Source organism: Micropterus salmoides, unplaced genomic scaffold (genome assembly GCF_014851395.1).
Source record: "Micropterus salmoides isolate LMB-PRFRI ecotype aquatic unplaced genomic scaffold, ASM1485139v1 Ms_hic_scaffold_18, whole genome shotgun sequence".
In the NCBI taxonomy this organism is placed as follows: domain Eukaryota; kingdom Metazoa; phylum Chordata; class Actinopteri; order Centrarchiformes; family Centrarchidae; genus Micropterus; species Micropterus salmoides.
In genome coordinates this window covers 25,598,288-25,611,157 of record NW_024040928.1, presented here as the reverse complement: position 1 = coordinate 25,611,157, position 12,870 = coordinate 25,598,288, and the positions used below count along the sequence as shown (strand labels likewise).

General features: G+C 38.8%; 1 protein-coding gene across 1 annotated transcript in view; it reads right to left on the bottom strand.

Annotated features, from left to right (window-relative positions):
- galnt14 (UDP-N-acetyl-alpha-D-galactosamine:polypeptide N-acetylgalactosaminyltransferase 14 (GalNAc-T14)) overlaps positions 1-12,870 on the bottom strand; it is a 168,052-nt gene that overhangs the window by 49,271 nt on the left and 105,911 nt on the right. Inside the window, exons 4-5 of the mRNA XM_038726536.1 lie at positions 7,450-7,517; positions 60-125 (exon numbers count right to left, since the gene is read on the bottom strand). Coding sequence (XP_038582464.1) covers positions 60-125; positions 7,450-7,517 — 134 coding nt within the window. The remainder of the gene's footprint in view (positions 1-59; positions 126-7,449; positions 7,518-12,870) is intronic.

Here is a 12,870-nt window from a genome sequence, read left to right as displayed (position 1 = left end):
CATGTACCTCTACACACTTAATGACAAGTACACAAACGGACAAACTGCTGTTGCCATACCTTCTCTTTTGGTGTTGCGAATACATTTGACTTTAGGAAGTTTGGTGAGAAGCTGACCGTCACTTTCTGAAAAGACAAAAAAGACACAAAACATTCAAATGAACAGAATAGTATATAAAATAATAGAATAGAATATTATGTGCTCTGCTGTGTAATATATTTCGATAATTTCTTGGCTCTGCAGGGAAATTTGCAGCTAGTTGAAAAGCTCTGCAGCAGCAGGACGGCAATTTAAAGCTTTCAGTTTGACAACTCAGACATTTGTTTAGTTGCTGTTCACCCGACTGGGAGCTCCCCACAGAATTTTTGAGTTGTATTAATATTTATTTTGAATATAACTATATAATATATATAAAAAATACTCCAGTGGAAAGTGCCAAAAAGAAAAGTAGAAAAGAAAAAACGGTGGGGGGGGGGGGGGCAGAACTGCTGGGATATGAATCATTTACAGAAGTGAAATTCATATTTAATCGTGTTTTGGAATAACAATGTCATTTCAAAATATTGCCTGTTCTTACAACGTCAAAATTCAATTCAACACAATTCCATTATTTCTGAAAAGTACAATAATTTTAATTATTTATTATTTATCAATTAATTATAATTCCAAAATAGTGAGGTAGTAATGAAAAAACTACAGAATTATTGGAAGTACTGAGAGGTAAAGTCCTAAGATGAATAAACCTGATTATAGTTAAAATCCAACAGAAGGCCTGTAGAAAAAAATATATGCATTATTGCCTGATGCTTTTAAGTTGTATGTTTTGTCCAACCAACAATCCAAAATCAAAATATATTCAGTTTACAAAACTGAGAAATAATTTTTTTTTAATGGCTAATCGTTTCAGCTCTATTCTAGAGTAATTGTCACATTAATATCCAGCAGTTAAACATACAACAAAAGCAATATTGTTATATCATACTGTTGTGATTATTATTATTATTACACACGATACTCGATACCTTTATGATATTGACCGAAACAGCCCAGTATCGAGTAGAATCTAAACGTCCAGTACTTCATTCAATACTTCTTGTAACCAGATCACAGCAAACAATTACTATTTGTTTGGTTTTGCTTTCAGCCAAACACGCAAGCAACACACCTTTTTCCCCCTTATGTGCCTGCACCACAAACTGTATGAAAAAAGGCATGTGTCCATGTGTCATTTTAACAGCCACTTTCGGCATGTTTGTCAGTGTTGCAAGTTTATCACCACAAGCTTGGCTTTCCATTGGTTTCATCTTCTAGTATCACACTTCTCTGTACATTTTTATTTTTATATTATAAAAATATTTATATTTATTTAAAAATATTTATACTTTTTTATTTTGTGGCGCAGCAGCAATCAGCTGATTTTACTCACGGAGCCTCTGGCTGCAGCTGCTTCAGGTGTAGTTGGTTTGATCAGCTGGACGTGCAGTCTCTCTTTTCCTCTGTTTGTGAGTCTTTAGTGTAGCTAAGTGACTTGTTTTAACAGGAGGATGATCTGATACAATTTCCCAATACTTTTATGTAACAGTTAGTTGAAACAAGAAAAAAATAAAATAGATAACCTTGCTTGTCCATAACAATTTTTATTATTTCGTTGCAATACATCTGCACAACACAAACCCAGAATAATGCACATGTAAATATCTGCGACGTTGTTCTTTCTCTGGAAATAGTTATTATTTTTAATATTCTTATATAACTTGCATTGTCTATTCCATATGTATATATTTCTACATTTATTTATGTCAACTGAATGTTTGTCTACGTGTAGCACCTTAACACCAAAGCAAATTCCTCGTATGTGAAAAAAGCGACTATAGGCAATAAAGCTCCTTCTGATTCTGATTCTGATAACAATATAAATAATAATAGGCCATCAACTACTATGGCTTCAAAAGGTGGAATTTTATGCAAGGTATCGAATGAAGTATTGTATTGGTTTCGGTATCATTTTAAGGGTACTGATTTTTGGTACTGGTATCCTAACATTTTAAACGATGGTGGAACGAGATACCACATGCCATCAGAGCAGGGGCATCCCTCTCTAACTTCAAGAAGCTCTTGAAAACTTCTGAAAACATAACACCTCTAACATCTAACATGCACTTCCTTTCTTCTTCTCCTTCTCCTTCTTCTTCTTCTTCTTCTATCTCTTAATGCATACATGTCTTAATAATTTTTTTAAATTGATTTGATTCCACTATTGCGTTAACACTAACTTCGTTCCATAGGTATTTACCCCATTGAAGCCATACATGTGAATAGCTCTTACTAGTATTTATTGCTACTCTTACTAGTGTTTATTGATCTCTTACTGTATTGATGCTTTATTGATGCTTGTATGTTGTTCCTCAAATGTAAGTTGCTTTCGATAAAAGCGTCCACCAAATGAGTAAATGTAAATGTAATACCTGAACACACTGGTTTAAACATAATAGGGATAAATGGTGATTACACAAGTGTAGTTGAGCTGAAAGTTCTTTATGACTTTTCCTACAGCTGCCACTGCTCTTTCTACTATTGTGTTGTGACAAATGAGGAAAGAGGTTTTGGGGAGAAAAACAACTTGTCAAAACTTGTCAAAATTGCTCTGAATGACTGAAAACCTCCATTAGAGCCCTCTGAACCAGAAGGAACGCCTGGTCGCTCCATTCCGCTTCTCCATTCAAGTGCAAAACTCAACTCTTTGTGAAAAAAGGCAAGAAAATACTTTGACCCAGACAGAAAAGTTTTGACCCATTATTATGACATGTGATTCAAAAAGTTCAATTTTCTCCCCAAACTTCAAAGTTCAGTCGGGACTCTCAATATCAAGGTTTTAACCATTTCTTGCAACAATATGCATTTTAGTTTGTGACACACAAACATTTGATAAACATCTTAAAGAAAGATACAAACATCACAAACAACTAAAAGACAAAAAACAGGAGGACGCTGGAGAGGTGGAAAGATCTGAATTTCTGATAGCAGGCAGGCGAGCAGCTGTGAGGATGCAGAGCTCACAGTTGTGATTTTGTAAAAGATACGTATAATCCGTTTATTCTTGAGGGGGACATAATGTGGTAGGAAGCATAAACTACAAATAGGATTACAAAGTGTTGAGGATGATTGGTGAGGCTAAGCTCTGTGTTTATTGTTAAAATAACAAATAAACTACCTGCTACAGTAAAACTGCCCAGGACACACCTCTAACCCACCTGAGTCATTTGTGATATCTGATCACACCATGCTGCGACTGAGAATGTTTTAAAAAGAGCTAAAGAGCCAGCAGAGAAGATAAAATAGATTGATAAAAGTAATGAATAAAGAATTGAAATGTCCAACTTCCTTCACTTGATGCGGGAGCAGTTTAAGTGCAAAGATGACCAAACCTACTGAAAAAAAAGAAAGCAATGTTAACAATTTCTGGATCACTATATGTTGAAAGAATTTTATAAATATTGTAACAATATCTACTTTTATATAATGAATAGTGTTAAATACAAATATATCTGTTTAAGGTGAGTTCGAACCAAGTGGGAAGCTTCCGGTTTGAGACGTGAATCCAATGCAGAAGTCCCTTACCCCGGACTCACACAGGCGGCGTGTGCGCCACGTTACGGCTGTGCAATGGTTTTGACCCGTCCGCAGCCCTGTGTCCACTCACACTGGAAGCGTTTCAGCTGCGGAGAGTTTAGCCTGTTGAGTTGTTGTTTTTTTGTCATTTTGTGTGCTTCTACAACCGATCACAGCACTCTGTGAACCGTTTTCCCCCAGTTCCCTGCAGGGCTGAATTTCCCACATGGAGCATTTCAGAATAAGAACTGTTGCCTGCCTGATTTTTCTGAGTTGTTTAGATTTGGTTGATTTAGTAAGTTGTCCTTGATTTTTGTGCTTGTCCAGTCGGTAAGAAGGCTAAATAGTTAAATTGTTTTAACTGTGTTTATTGTTGATATATGATTGGAAGTGTGCACAGGTTATTTTTTTGTGTTTTGTATTTTTTTTTGTGCCTGGCTCATCTGCTCTGTGCTGCTTGACGCGTCTTCCCGTCAAAAATAGAGCCGCTTCTGGGACGCGCTGCGGCGCTTCTAGTGTGAGCACAAGCATTGAATACAATGGCAGCGATTAGCTACGGCGGCCGCGGCGCAGCGACAACGTGGCACACACGCCACCTGTGTGAGTCAGGGGTTAAACCTGCATTCTATCGAACGGCCAGCAGGGAGTGACTCTTCTGCAAAAAGAAGTCCGGTTCCCTTAGAAATAATGGCAAAATGACCCTACTTCTCACCTGAGTAATTACCTCAGAGAACACTTTCCTAATGAATTAACGGTGTCAGTCGCTAGTTTCATATCTTCTTCAATCCAACATTATGTTCATTTAGTAAATTAAGGTACAGTTTAGAGGAAAATAGACCATAAAGCAGAGTATGCTACAGGGCAGGATTATCTATGATTGACAAGTCATTACCATGGCGACCTGTCAATCAGGCTAGAGTGACTTGTACCCACGGCACTGTGTAAATTTCACCAGCGCCGTTGAAAAAGCTTATTAGGAGTTGTCTGTTCTGGTGAGTACATTTAGTTTTAAGACTGTTGTTTGCTAGACAAAGTTGTCAGCCCTGTTAAAATGACAGTCAGATGCACCTAGATAAGCAAGCTAGCTCCACACACAGCCATTAGCTCCATCGTCTCGTCCAAATATAGTCACGTCCGGTGCCGCTGGTTGCAAAAATTCAACATGGCGGCAGCTATCGGCCACACTCGAGGCTTCAAAACGGCAGTCCAAAAACCAACGGGTGACGTCACGATGACTACGTCCACTTCTACTGTCTATGGTTCGAACGAACACATTTGGAACATGGCGGTTGGTGTACTTGAGCTCATCTGATAGGACTGTGGGGGTACGTCAGACTAAAAAAGAGTTTGAGAATCACTTCAATAGAAAACTCTAAAACCCTCATAGCAACAATATTGACGGAAAGATTCTACTGATGTGCAGCAGGATGTTTGTACGGGAAAAAGGATTCATGCTGGGTCAAATATCAAAATACCAATAAAATAAATTACCAAAATAAATCACTGCAAGAAATTCGGATTATAACCAAAGGCATGAAATAACCGTTATTAAATGAATGGGTCAAGTTTATATGCAGGATTGTTAACACTGTTTATCGTGATGTTGCTCATTTGCACATCTTTTGTCTCCACTGCTGACTGCATCTCTCCACTGCTTCCCCATCTATCTTGATCATTTCTTCACAGTCTAAAAATGGCACTATTTAACCTTCATCACTTGGATTTTCACTTCTGTACAAGTGCGTCCAGCACCATCTGTCTTGATTGGCTGTCAGGTCGGTGGCTCAGCAGGTGTCTTTGATAATAGGATGTTGGATAGCCTGTGGAGAATCGTCACTAGGTACTGAGCTGCCAGTTTCAGAGTGCATGTGCTGCAAAGTTGGCTTTTCTTTACTGAAATAATTGGTGTTCATGTTTTCTCCTCTCTGCTGCAAAAGAAATTTTTAAGTCTCTTTTTTTTTTTCTAGTTCTTGTTTGGCTTTGGTTGGTGAAATACAGAGACAAAATGAAAAGCAGAACCTCAAAAATGGCGCAATTCAGCCATGTCTTTAAGACCTTAAGACCCGAGCTAGCAACATGACATAATTTGTGATGTGACAAGTTCATGTTTGAAGCACAAAGCTGTTTACACGTCATGGATACATCGCACTGCGTTGACTAAAACGCTTAAGTTTCAGTTACTTTCTCTGTTGTTTCCTTGAAAGCATTTCATCTGTGACTTAAAGTTACTGTGAGGCGGATGAATAAACAGCTACAACCTTGAACACAGATGAATAAATGTTATGTCAGATAACTAAGGTAAAGTTCCAGGAGCAAAGCAAATTATTATCAGGCATTTGGGTCTACCTCAGAAGCTTCTGTTTCACTGCACTTCTATACACAGTCACTGAGTTTTCTGTTGCATGTTAGTGCATTTCTTATCACTGCTATACTCCCTGACCATAAAAAGCAAAGTGCAGACATATTGGTTTTGATCATATCAAGGTCAGCTCAGCAGATATGGAGGAGAACTCCATATTTTCAAGCAAAAGGGGAAAGAAAAATGGAAACACAAACAGTCGATCAGCACATTTTCTGTGATTGCTTCTCTTGTAAAAGAGTTCAAAGCTTTTAACCGTCTCTGTACAATAACTTTAACTCAGTGATAGAAAAAAAGTACATTTACTCAAGTGCTGTACTTAATTTCAGTTTAAAGGTACTTGTACTTTACTTGACACATTTTACTCCACTTAAAACCTATACTCCACTACATTTAGTCGATTATATTTATATAATTCATATATATTAGTTATTAATTACCTTGTTGATTAAGATTTTACATTCAAAATGTTTGATCTTATAAAACACGATGCATTTAAATTAATCAAACCAACCTAAAGTAATTAACTCCACTGTGACTGACATTTAAATGCCAGTTTCACATTTACATGTAAGTAATAACAATCCAAAAATTGATGTGACACTCTGAAGGGGCCATTCCACTTAATGAGCACTTTTACTTCTAGTCCGGCCTGGGGCACAATGCTGAAACCGCTAAGACCGTCATCTTCTCTCTGTGCTCTGTGCATGTACTATCTCACCTTTAAGTAAACAAATTACACAGTTGCATACATTACAAACACATTTATGGGAATATGCACCATGGGAGCAGCATATAAACTTAAATAATGATGGTATTAATGTAAACTAAATAAACTGAGACTAGAAAGGCGCTATACAGAGCTTTTACATTTACAGAATTGGGGCACTAGGATGGTGTATGTGGCAGTGAGTCAAAATAAACTATATAAATGAGAGTGTGTGTTCATGGTAATGAAGGAACGTGTCACCCAGTGTGGCTCATTGATGTGTTTTTGGACAACAATGGAGCTTTATGGCACAGAGGAAGATATATTAGGCTTTGATACACACACACACACACACAGTCCTTGCCAGTAGGATCGTTTGAGAGTTAGTTATAGTTATTTTTGTAGACAATAAGAAAAATAAAGAATATCCAGAAAATTATTCTAAAGAATCTAATGACTGCCAGTTAATTGTGTTATGTTTAATGATTTTCTCTGGTCTATTTCACCTGGAAATTGTGCCTCTCTGGAGACAGAGCGGACACAGCTGCATGCGAGAACACGGTGCAGCTTGTTAGTCTCCTTTTTGACCCAGAATGGAGGTTCATCTTCATTGTAATCCTAAAACTGTGAACCCAGCTGCTGCTGTGGACAGATTCATCCCTCTGACCTGTTATGTGGGTCTCATCTCTTTTATCTCTGACCTGGAAGAGACCTGGAATGTGTGTATTTGTGTTTGTATATGTGTGTGTCTGTGTGTCCAGCTGCAGCTCACCGTCATCACTGAAGTCGTCGACCAGAATAATCTCATGGATGAGATGAACTGGAGTTCTGTTCAAAACACTGGAGAGACAAAGAAAATATCTGTCTCAAATATGCACAAACACAACTATCGTTGCAAAAAAATGCATGTGAAATATACAGAAAGCTGAAAGTAAATGCCAACCTGCACACACATAAAACCACACACACACACACACTCAGTTTCTCATGAATCCATTATGTAAGCACTGCACGCCATATGAAACATATTGAAAATGTCAGCCCAAATTCCTGTTATGAAAATGTATGACGTGTCGCCTCTAAAAAACTATTTCATTAAAGAGAGAGATTGAAACATAAAAAATTCATAACTTTTACTGGAAGAAAATAAGAAAATATGTTTTGTTCTGGGTGAGTTTCTGCTCCATTTTATTTAATTATTTCTACTCTTCAATAACCTCTGTGTTCATCATCCCCTCTGGATAAGGTTGAGGAGGGTGGGAGGGGAGGGAAGGGGATGGAGGACAGAAAAAAGATAGGTAAAGGTAAAGGTTAAGGATGGAGCAGACAATACATCCGAGGGGAGAAAGGATGAAGAGAGATGAAAGAAACTAGAGATGAGAAATCACAGGAAGGACTCATGGAGGAAAAAGACAGATGATAAGAGGCAAGGACTGGTTGACGCTGGTTGGTCAGGGGATGAAGGAGTAAAGATGGATGAAAATATGAAGAAACGGGAAAGCAAAAAAGCAAAAAGTGAAGGAGTGAGAAAACAAGGCTGCCAGGGATAATTGGAGGCAATAAAAGAGGAAAGGACAGAAGAAGAGATTATGGAAAGAAAGAAAGAAAGAGACAGAGGGAGGATAAAAGGTTAGGAAAGGATGGAAGTAGTGATGAGGGAAGAAGAAAATAAAAATAAAAAAATAAATGGAAAAAGGGTTTCAGGGTTGGTTGGAGAGGATGAAAGTGAGAAGGATCACACGGAGCAGTGATGATAGAAAAGATATGGGGAAAGTCGAGAAGGAATTAAGGAGAGAGAGAGCAGAATGTGGAATGTAGAGAGGAAAGAAAATGTTAGAAGACAAAACTGGAAAGAACATAGGATAAAATAAAAAGTTGAGCGCAAGGAGAGAAAGAAAAGGAAAGAAAAGGAAGGAGGGAGAGAGAGAGAGTTAAGAAATTATTACGAGTTATGGCATTATTTACTGTTGGATATGTGCTGTGTTTATTATGTAGATATTCATTTTACTGTTCTTCTGTTTCTGTATCCGATTAAAGATATACATTTTTAAAAAGGGCTCTGAAATATATAGTTTTATTTGAAAAAAAAAAAAGCTTCAGTCATTTCCTAAAACATCTGGACACCGTAGTTCTTAGCAAAAGTTACTTAACTAGATTAAGAGTGTATTTGTTGAGGATGTTTTCAGCTGTAGATTAATATGCATTTATGCTCTAATCAGTAGTATGTTTGGGTTTTGAGTGAGTGTGTTCATGGCAATGAGGGAACATGTCATGCTTTGGAGTGCCTATTAAACATCTGGCCAGGGACTAAAGATGAAAATGAGCCTTTTGGGTTCACTGTTCAACTGTTCACTGTCATTTACAGTTCTTTGTTTTGTTTTCCGAACTGTTCCTTTCAAATATAACTAATAAAATAAACCAGAAAGAAAAAAAGGAGAATAAGTGAACAAAGGTGCAAAGGAGAAATCTACAGGAGAGAGAGGGAAGGAAAAGACAGGAGGAAGGGAAGCATCACTGGAAGGAGTGAAGGCAGACTGCTGGTTAAGACAGAACAAGGGAAGGAGTGTATGTGGAGAACGATGGATAGACTTCGGGAGAGGTGAAAGTGAAGGAGGGAGCGAGGGATGGAAGGAGCTGGAGCTGAAAATGGAGGAGGAGGAAGAGGAGGAGGTGGTGTGGAGTGAAGCTATGAGTCTCTGAGGCACCGGACCCCATCAAGAGGAATGATGGATGCAGGGGGGGAGGGGAGGGAGAGCGAGATGAAAGAGAGGGAGAGAGAAATGGCATGCTAGTAAGGGAGACAAATAACCCTGATTGTAACTTTCTCTCTTTCTCTCCCTCTCTCTGTGGAGTCGAGGCCCGATCACGAGAGAGATGGATGAATGGACTGATGGATGAGATGGAGGGAAGAAGGGAGGAGAGCGGAGGAGGAGGAAAGGTGTGGGGCAAGCAAATAAGAAAGAAGGGTGGAATCAAGACAGAAGGAGGGATAAAGATAGAGACATGAGGTGATCAAGTAGAAAGATAATAGTGTATTTATCTCATAAGACCACATTAAATCCTCCACTGAATGCATCCATCTATCCATCTATCCATCTATTTATCTATCTATCTATCTAATAGTGAGGCACACAGGCACGGATGGATGGACACAATCTCTTATCTTTCTTTTTTTATTTCTCTCTCCACCTCTTCTCCTCCCTTTCAACACCTCCCCACTCATTTCTCTCTCTCTCTCGCTCTCTCTCTCTCTCTCTCACACACACACACACACACACACACACACACACACACACACACACCACACATACAGGAGTTCCCATTCTCTGGTTCACAGGCCACTAGCTATGAGGCTTAACCTCCCCTCAGGCGTGCTGAGGGAGAAGCTATCTTCAGCTCACAGAAAATATTATCACCGCTGACAATACCGCAGTCGGCTGCCACAGAATAGCAGCTCTATATCTGTGCCGCTCATTTCCAAACACTATATATCAATTTTAGGGGGGAATTTTTGAAAAATGTTCATTACCTACAACTGCCATTTGGTGAGCGCTTTCATCCAAAGTGCCTTGAGAGCGTTGCATTTTTAGAGCTGCATGTGTGGCCCCGGTGGGAATTCGACCCCACTCTCTGGCATTGATAGCACTGTTGCTAAATGGGTGCTGCTGTACGACTGCCAGGGTGGCGGGTTCACTTCCCAAAGGAGCCACCCGTGCTTAGCATTCAAGCGCTCTCAGTAGAGGGGGACAATTTGGATTAAAGTGATAAAAGCTGCCACCAAAATGCATAGTTCTTCAAAGACCACAACAAAAACAACAGACGCTAGTAATAGTAAGGGCAGGGACTGAGAGTGTCTGACCCCCATAATTAAGACCTGGACCCCTCCAAAAGAGGCAAAAGTCTTTCTTACATGTAATTGTAAATATTACAATATATTTCCCATATTCATGCCTCAAGAATCTTGAAATAAATTTCAGACACCCCAAAAATGGACCATAGCATTTCGTAACCTTGACGTTAGTTGAATGTCTTGTCTGCCTCCAGTGGCTAATTAAGGTCCAGTGCATCACACAACAAGCTAATAGACACAGTGAAGTTTAAGAAGTTAGCTATCTAGATTGTTTAATAGGCTTTCTAACATTTGCCTTAAGTTACAGTTTAGCTAACTATCGTTTCTGGGTTTTCTTTCCGACCGGAAAAAAGTTGACCCCCTCCCTTCCCTCGATTGTAATTGTATAATTCGCACTCTGCTTATACAGTGAAATTTCTCAAGATATCAAGAGATATGATTTTGAAGAATTGAGCATTTTGGTGATCCTTTAACTTTTTAACATCAGGTCAAATTTTTATTCTAGTATCTGCAAAACTAATGACATTCCCATCAGCCTCACTTGTACTTTGTGTTTTGTGCTAATTAGCTAATGTTAACATGCTAAACTAAGATGGAGAACATTGTAAACATTATGCCTGTTAATGCATGTGAGCACTGTCATGTTAGCATGCTGATATTTAGTTCAAAGCAACACTGAGAAGAACCTCAAAGAGTGCATGGATGTAAACTCTTAATCTTGTTCTTCTATGCTAAGGTTTCTTTGTCATGGCTGTCAATAAATTTTAATGAAATAAGTTTGGAAAAGAACGATTTCACAGAACAATCATCATTTATGTTAATTTGATACTGCTCTCAGTCACTGCTGTTATGGCTGTATGTGTTTCTCTGTGCTTTCTCCATGTTCCTTTTTCTGCCCTAGTTCTGCCTCTGAAGTACTTCAGCTGATTGCTGAACGAGGTCCACCTGGCCTTGGAAGGCGGTCTTTAAAAGCTCCTGTGCAAGCGTCAGAAAAGAAGCTTCTTGATTTGGGACTGCTGGACTTGCTGCCTCTCAGCTGGGGCATTTTTGTGTTATCTTCTTGTGTTTTTGGTGTTCTTAATTTACCATCTTGTGACGTTAATAAATTCCCTTGATTTGGTTGTTTTAAAGTTGTTTGTGTGTTAAGTTTGGGTCAGTGTTGGGGTGTTGTTCGCCCCACGTTGCCACCAAAGGGTGGGGTGTAACACTGTGTTTACTGTTTACATAAGTAAATGGAATTACTTTTGGTGAATAACAGATTATAACTTGCGTGTGACTTGTAAACAAATGGCATGGCACAACTTCTGAAAATATCACAGGGATGTACACACTAGCAAATTTATCCAGTACATGTTTCAGCTTTAGTTGTAGCTATTATTCAGTGTTTTGTATGTTAACAGCCAATTGGTTTAATAAGCCTGCTAACTACTGTAGCCAATAAAGGCAATGTTAAGAGTTTTTTCATGCAGAGTGAGCCGACTCATCTCAAACAACTCAGACAACACTTCACTAAGCCAGAACAGTCTTTGGACAAAAACCTTTATCTAGCTCCAGTGGCTAAACCATTTATTTCACCTTTGTTTGTGCATTGACAGCTCTCCAGCCTACTGGTCCTACATGAAGGCAGTAGATGTGTTTGCTGAACGTGTGATGCAACTACAAAACCTCTATCACAGGTTTCAGATTGTCTTGTCTCTCCACGGCCCAGGGTTTATGGATTTATTTACACCTGAGAAGTGACGCTTCCGACCGTTGTGAGCGAGATATCTTCTGCTCTGATGGTTACTGTAAAAATATTGCATCCCCCTCCTTCAGGTGTATGTGGTATTTTTATTTTACTCCTATTGTAAATCAGCTGCAGAATTGTTTTTCCATAACTCCATTCCCTACAGGTGAGGAGTCAAATTAGTTTCTACTGCTCCTGCGGTATTAGACTTTGCTCAAGGCGCAATTTTGTTTCTTTTTTATCCTCTCTAAAGCTTTCTCGCTTTCTATCTTTCTCTGTACCACAGCTTGGTTTCCACCTTCTTTCTTTCCCCTCTCTCTCTGCCTGGTTGGTTAGCTGACAGCCAGTCCTTCCATCCTTTACCTTGCTGGAGTAATTCATCACTCCTTTCTCTCCACCTCTGCATCTGCCACTCTTTCCATTCATCCGCATCCCGCAATCTTTCTCCAACCAATTTCTCTATCAAGACCTCTGACAGCAACGGAAAGATTTCACTGCGAAAATGTGATGATTTGGAAAATAATCTTATAATTGGTTGAGATTATTATTAAAAGTCAAGATATTTTTAAGATGCCCTAAAAAAATTCTGTTTTGCTTTGTAAAATTATACATTGAAC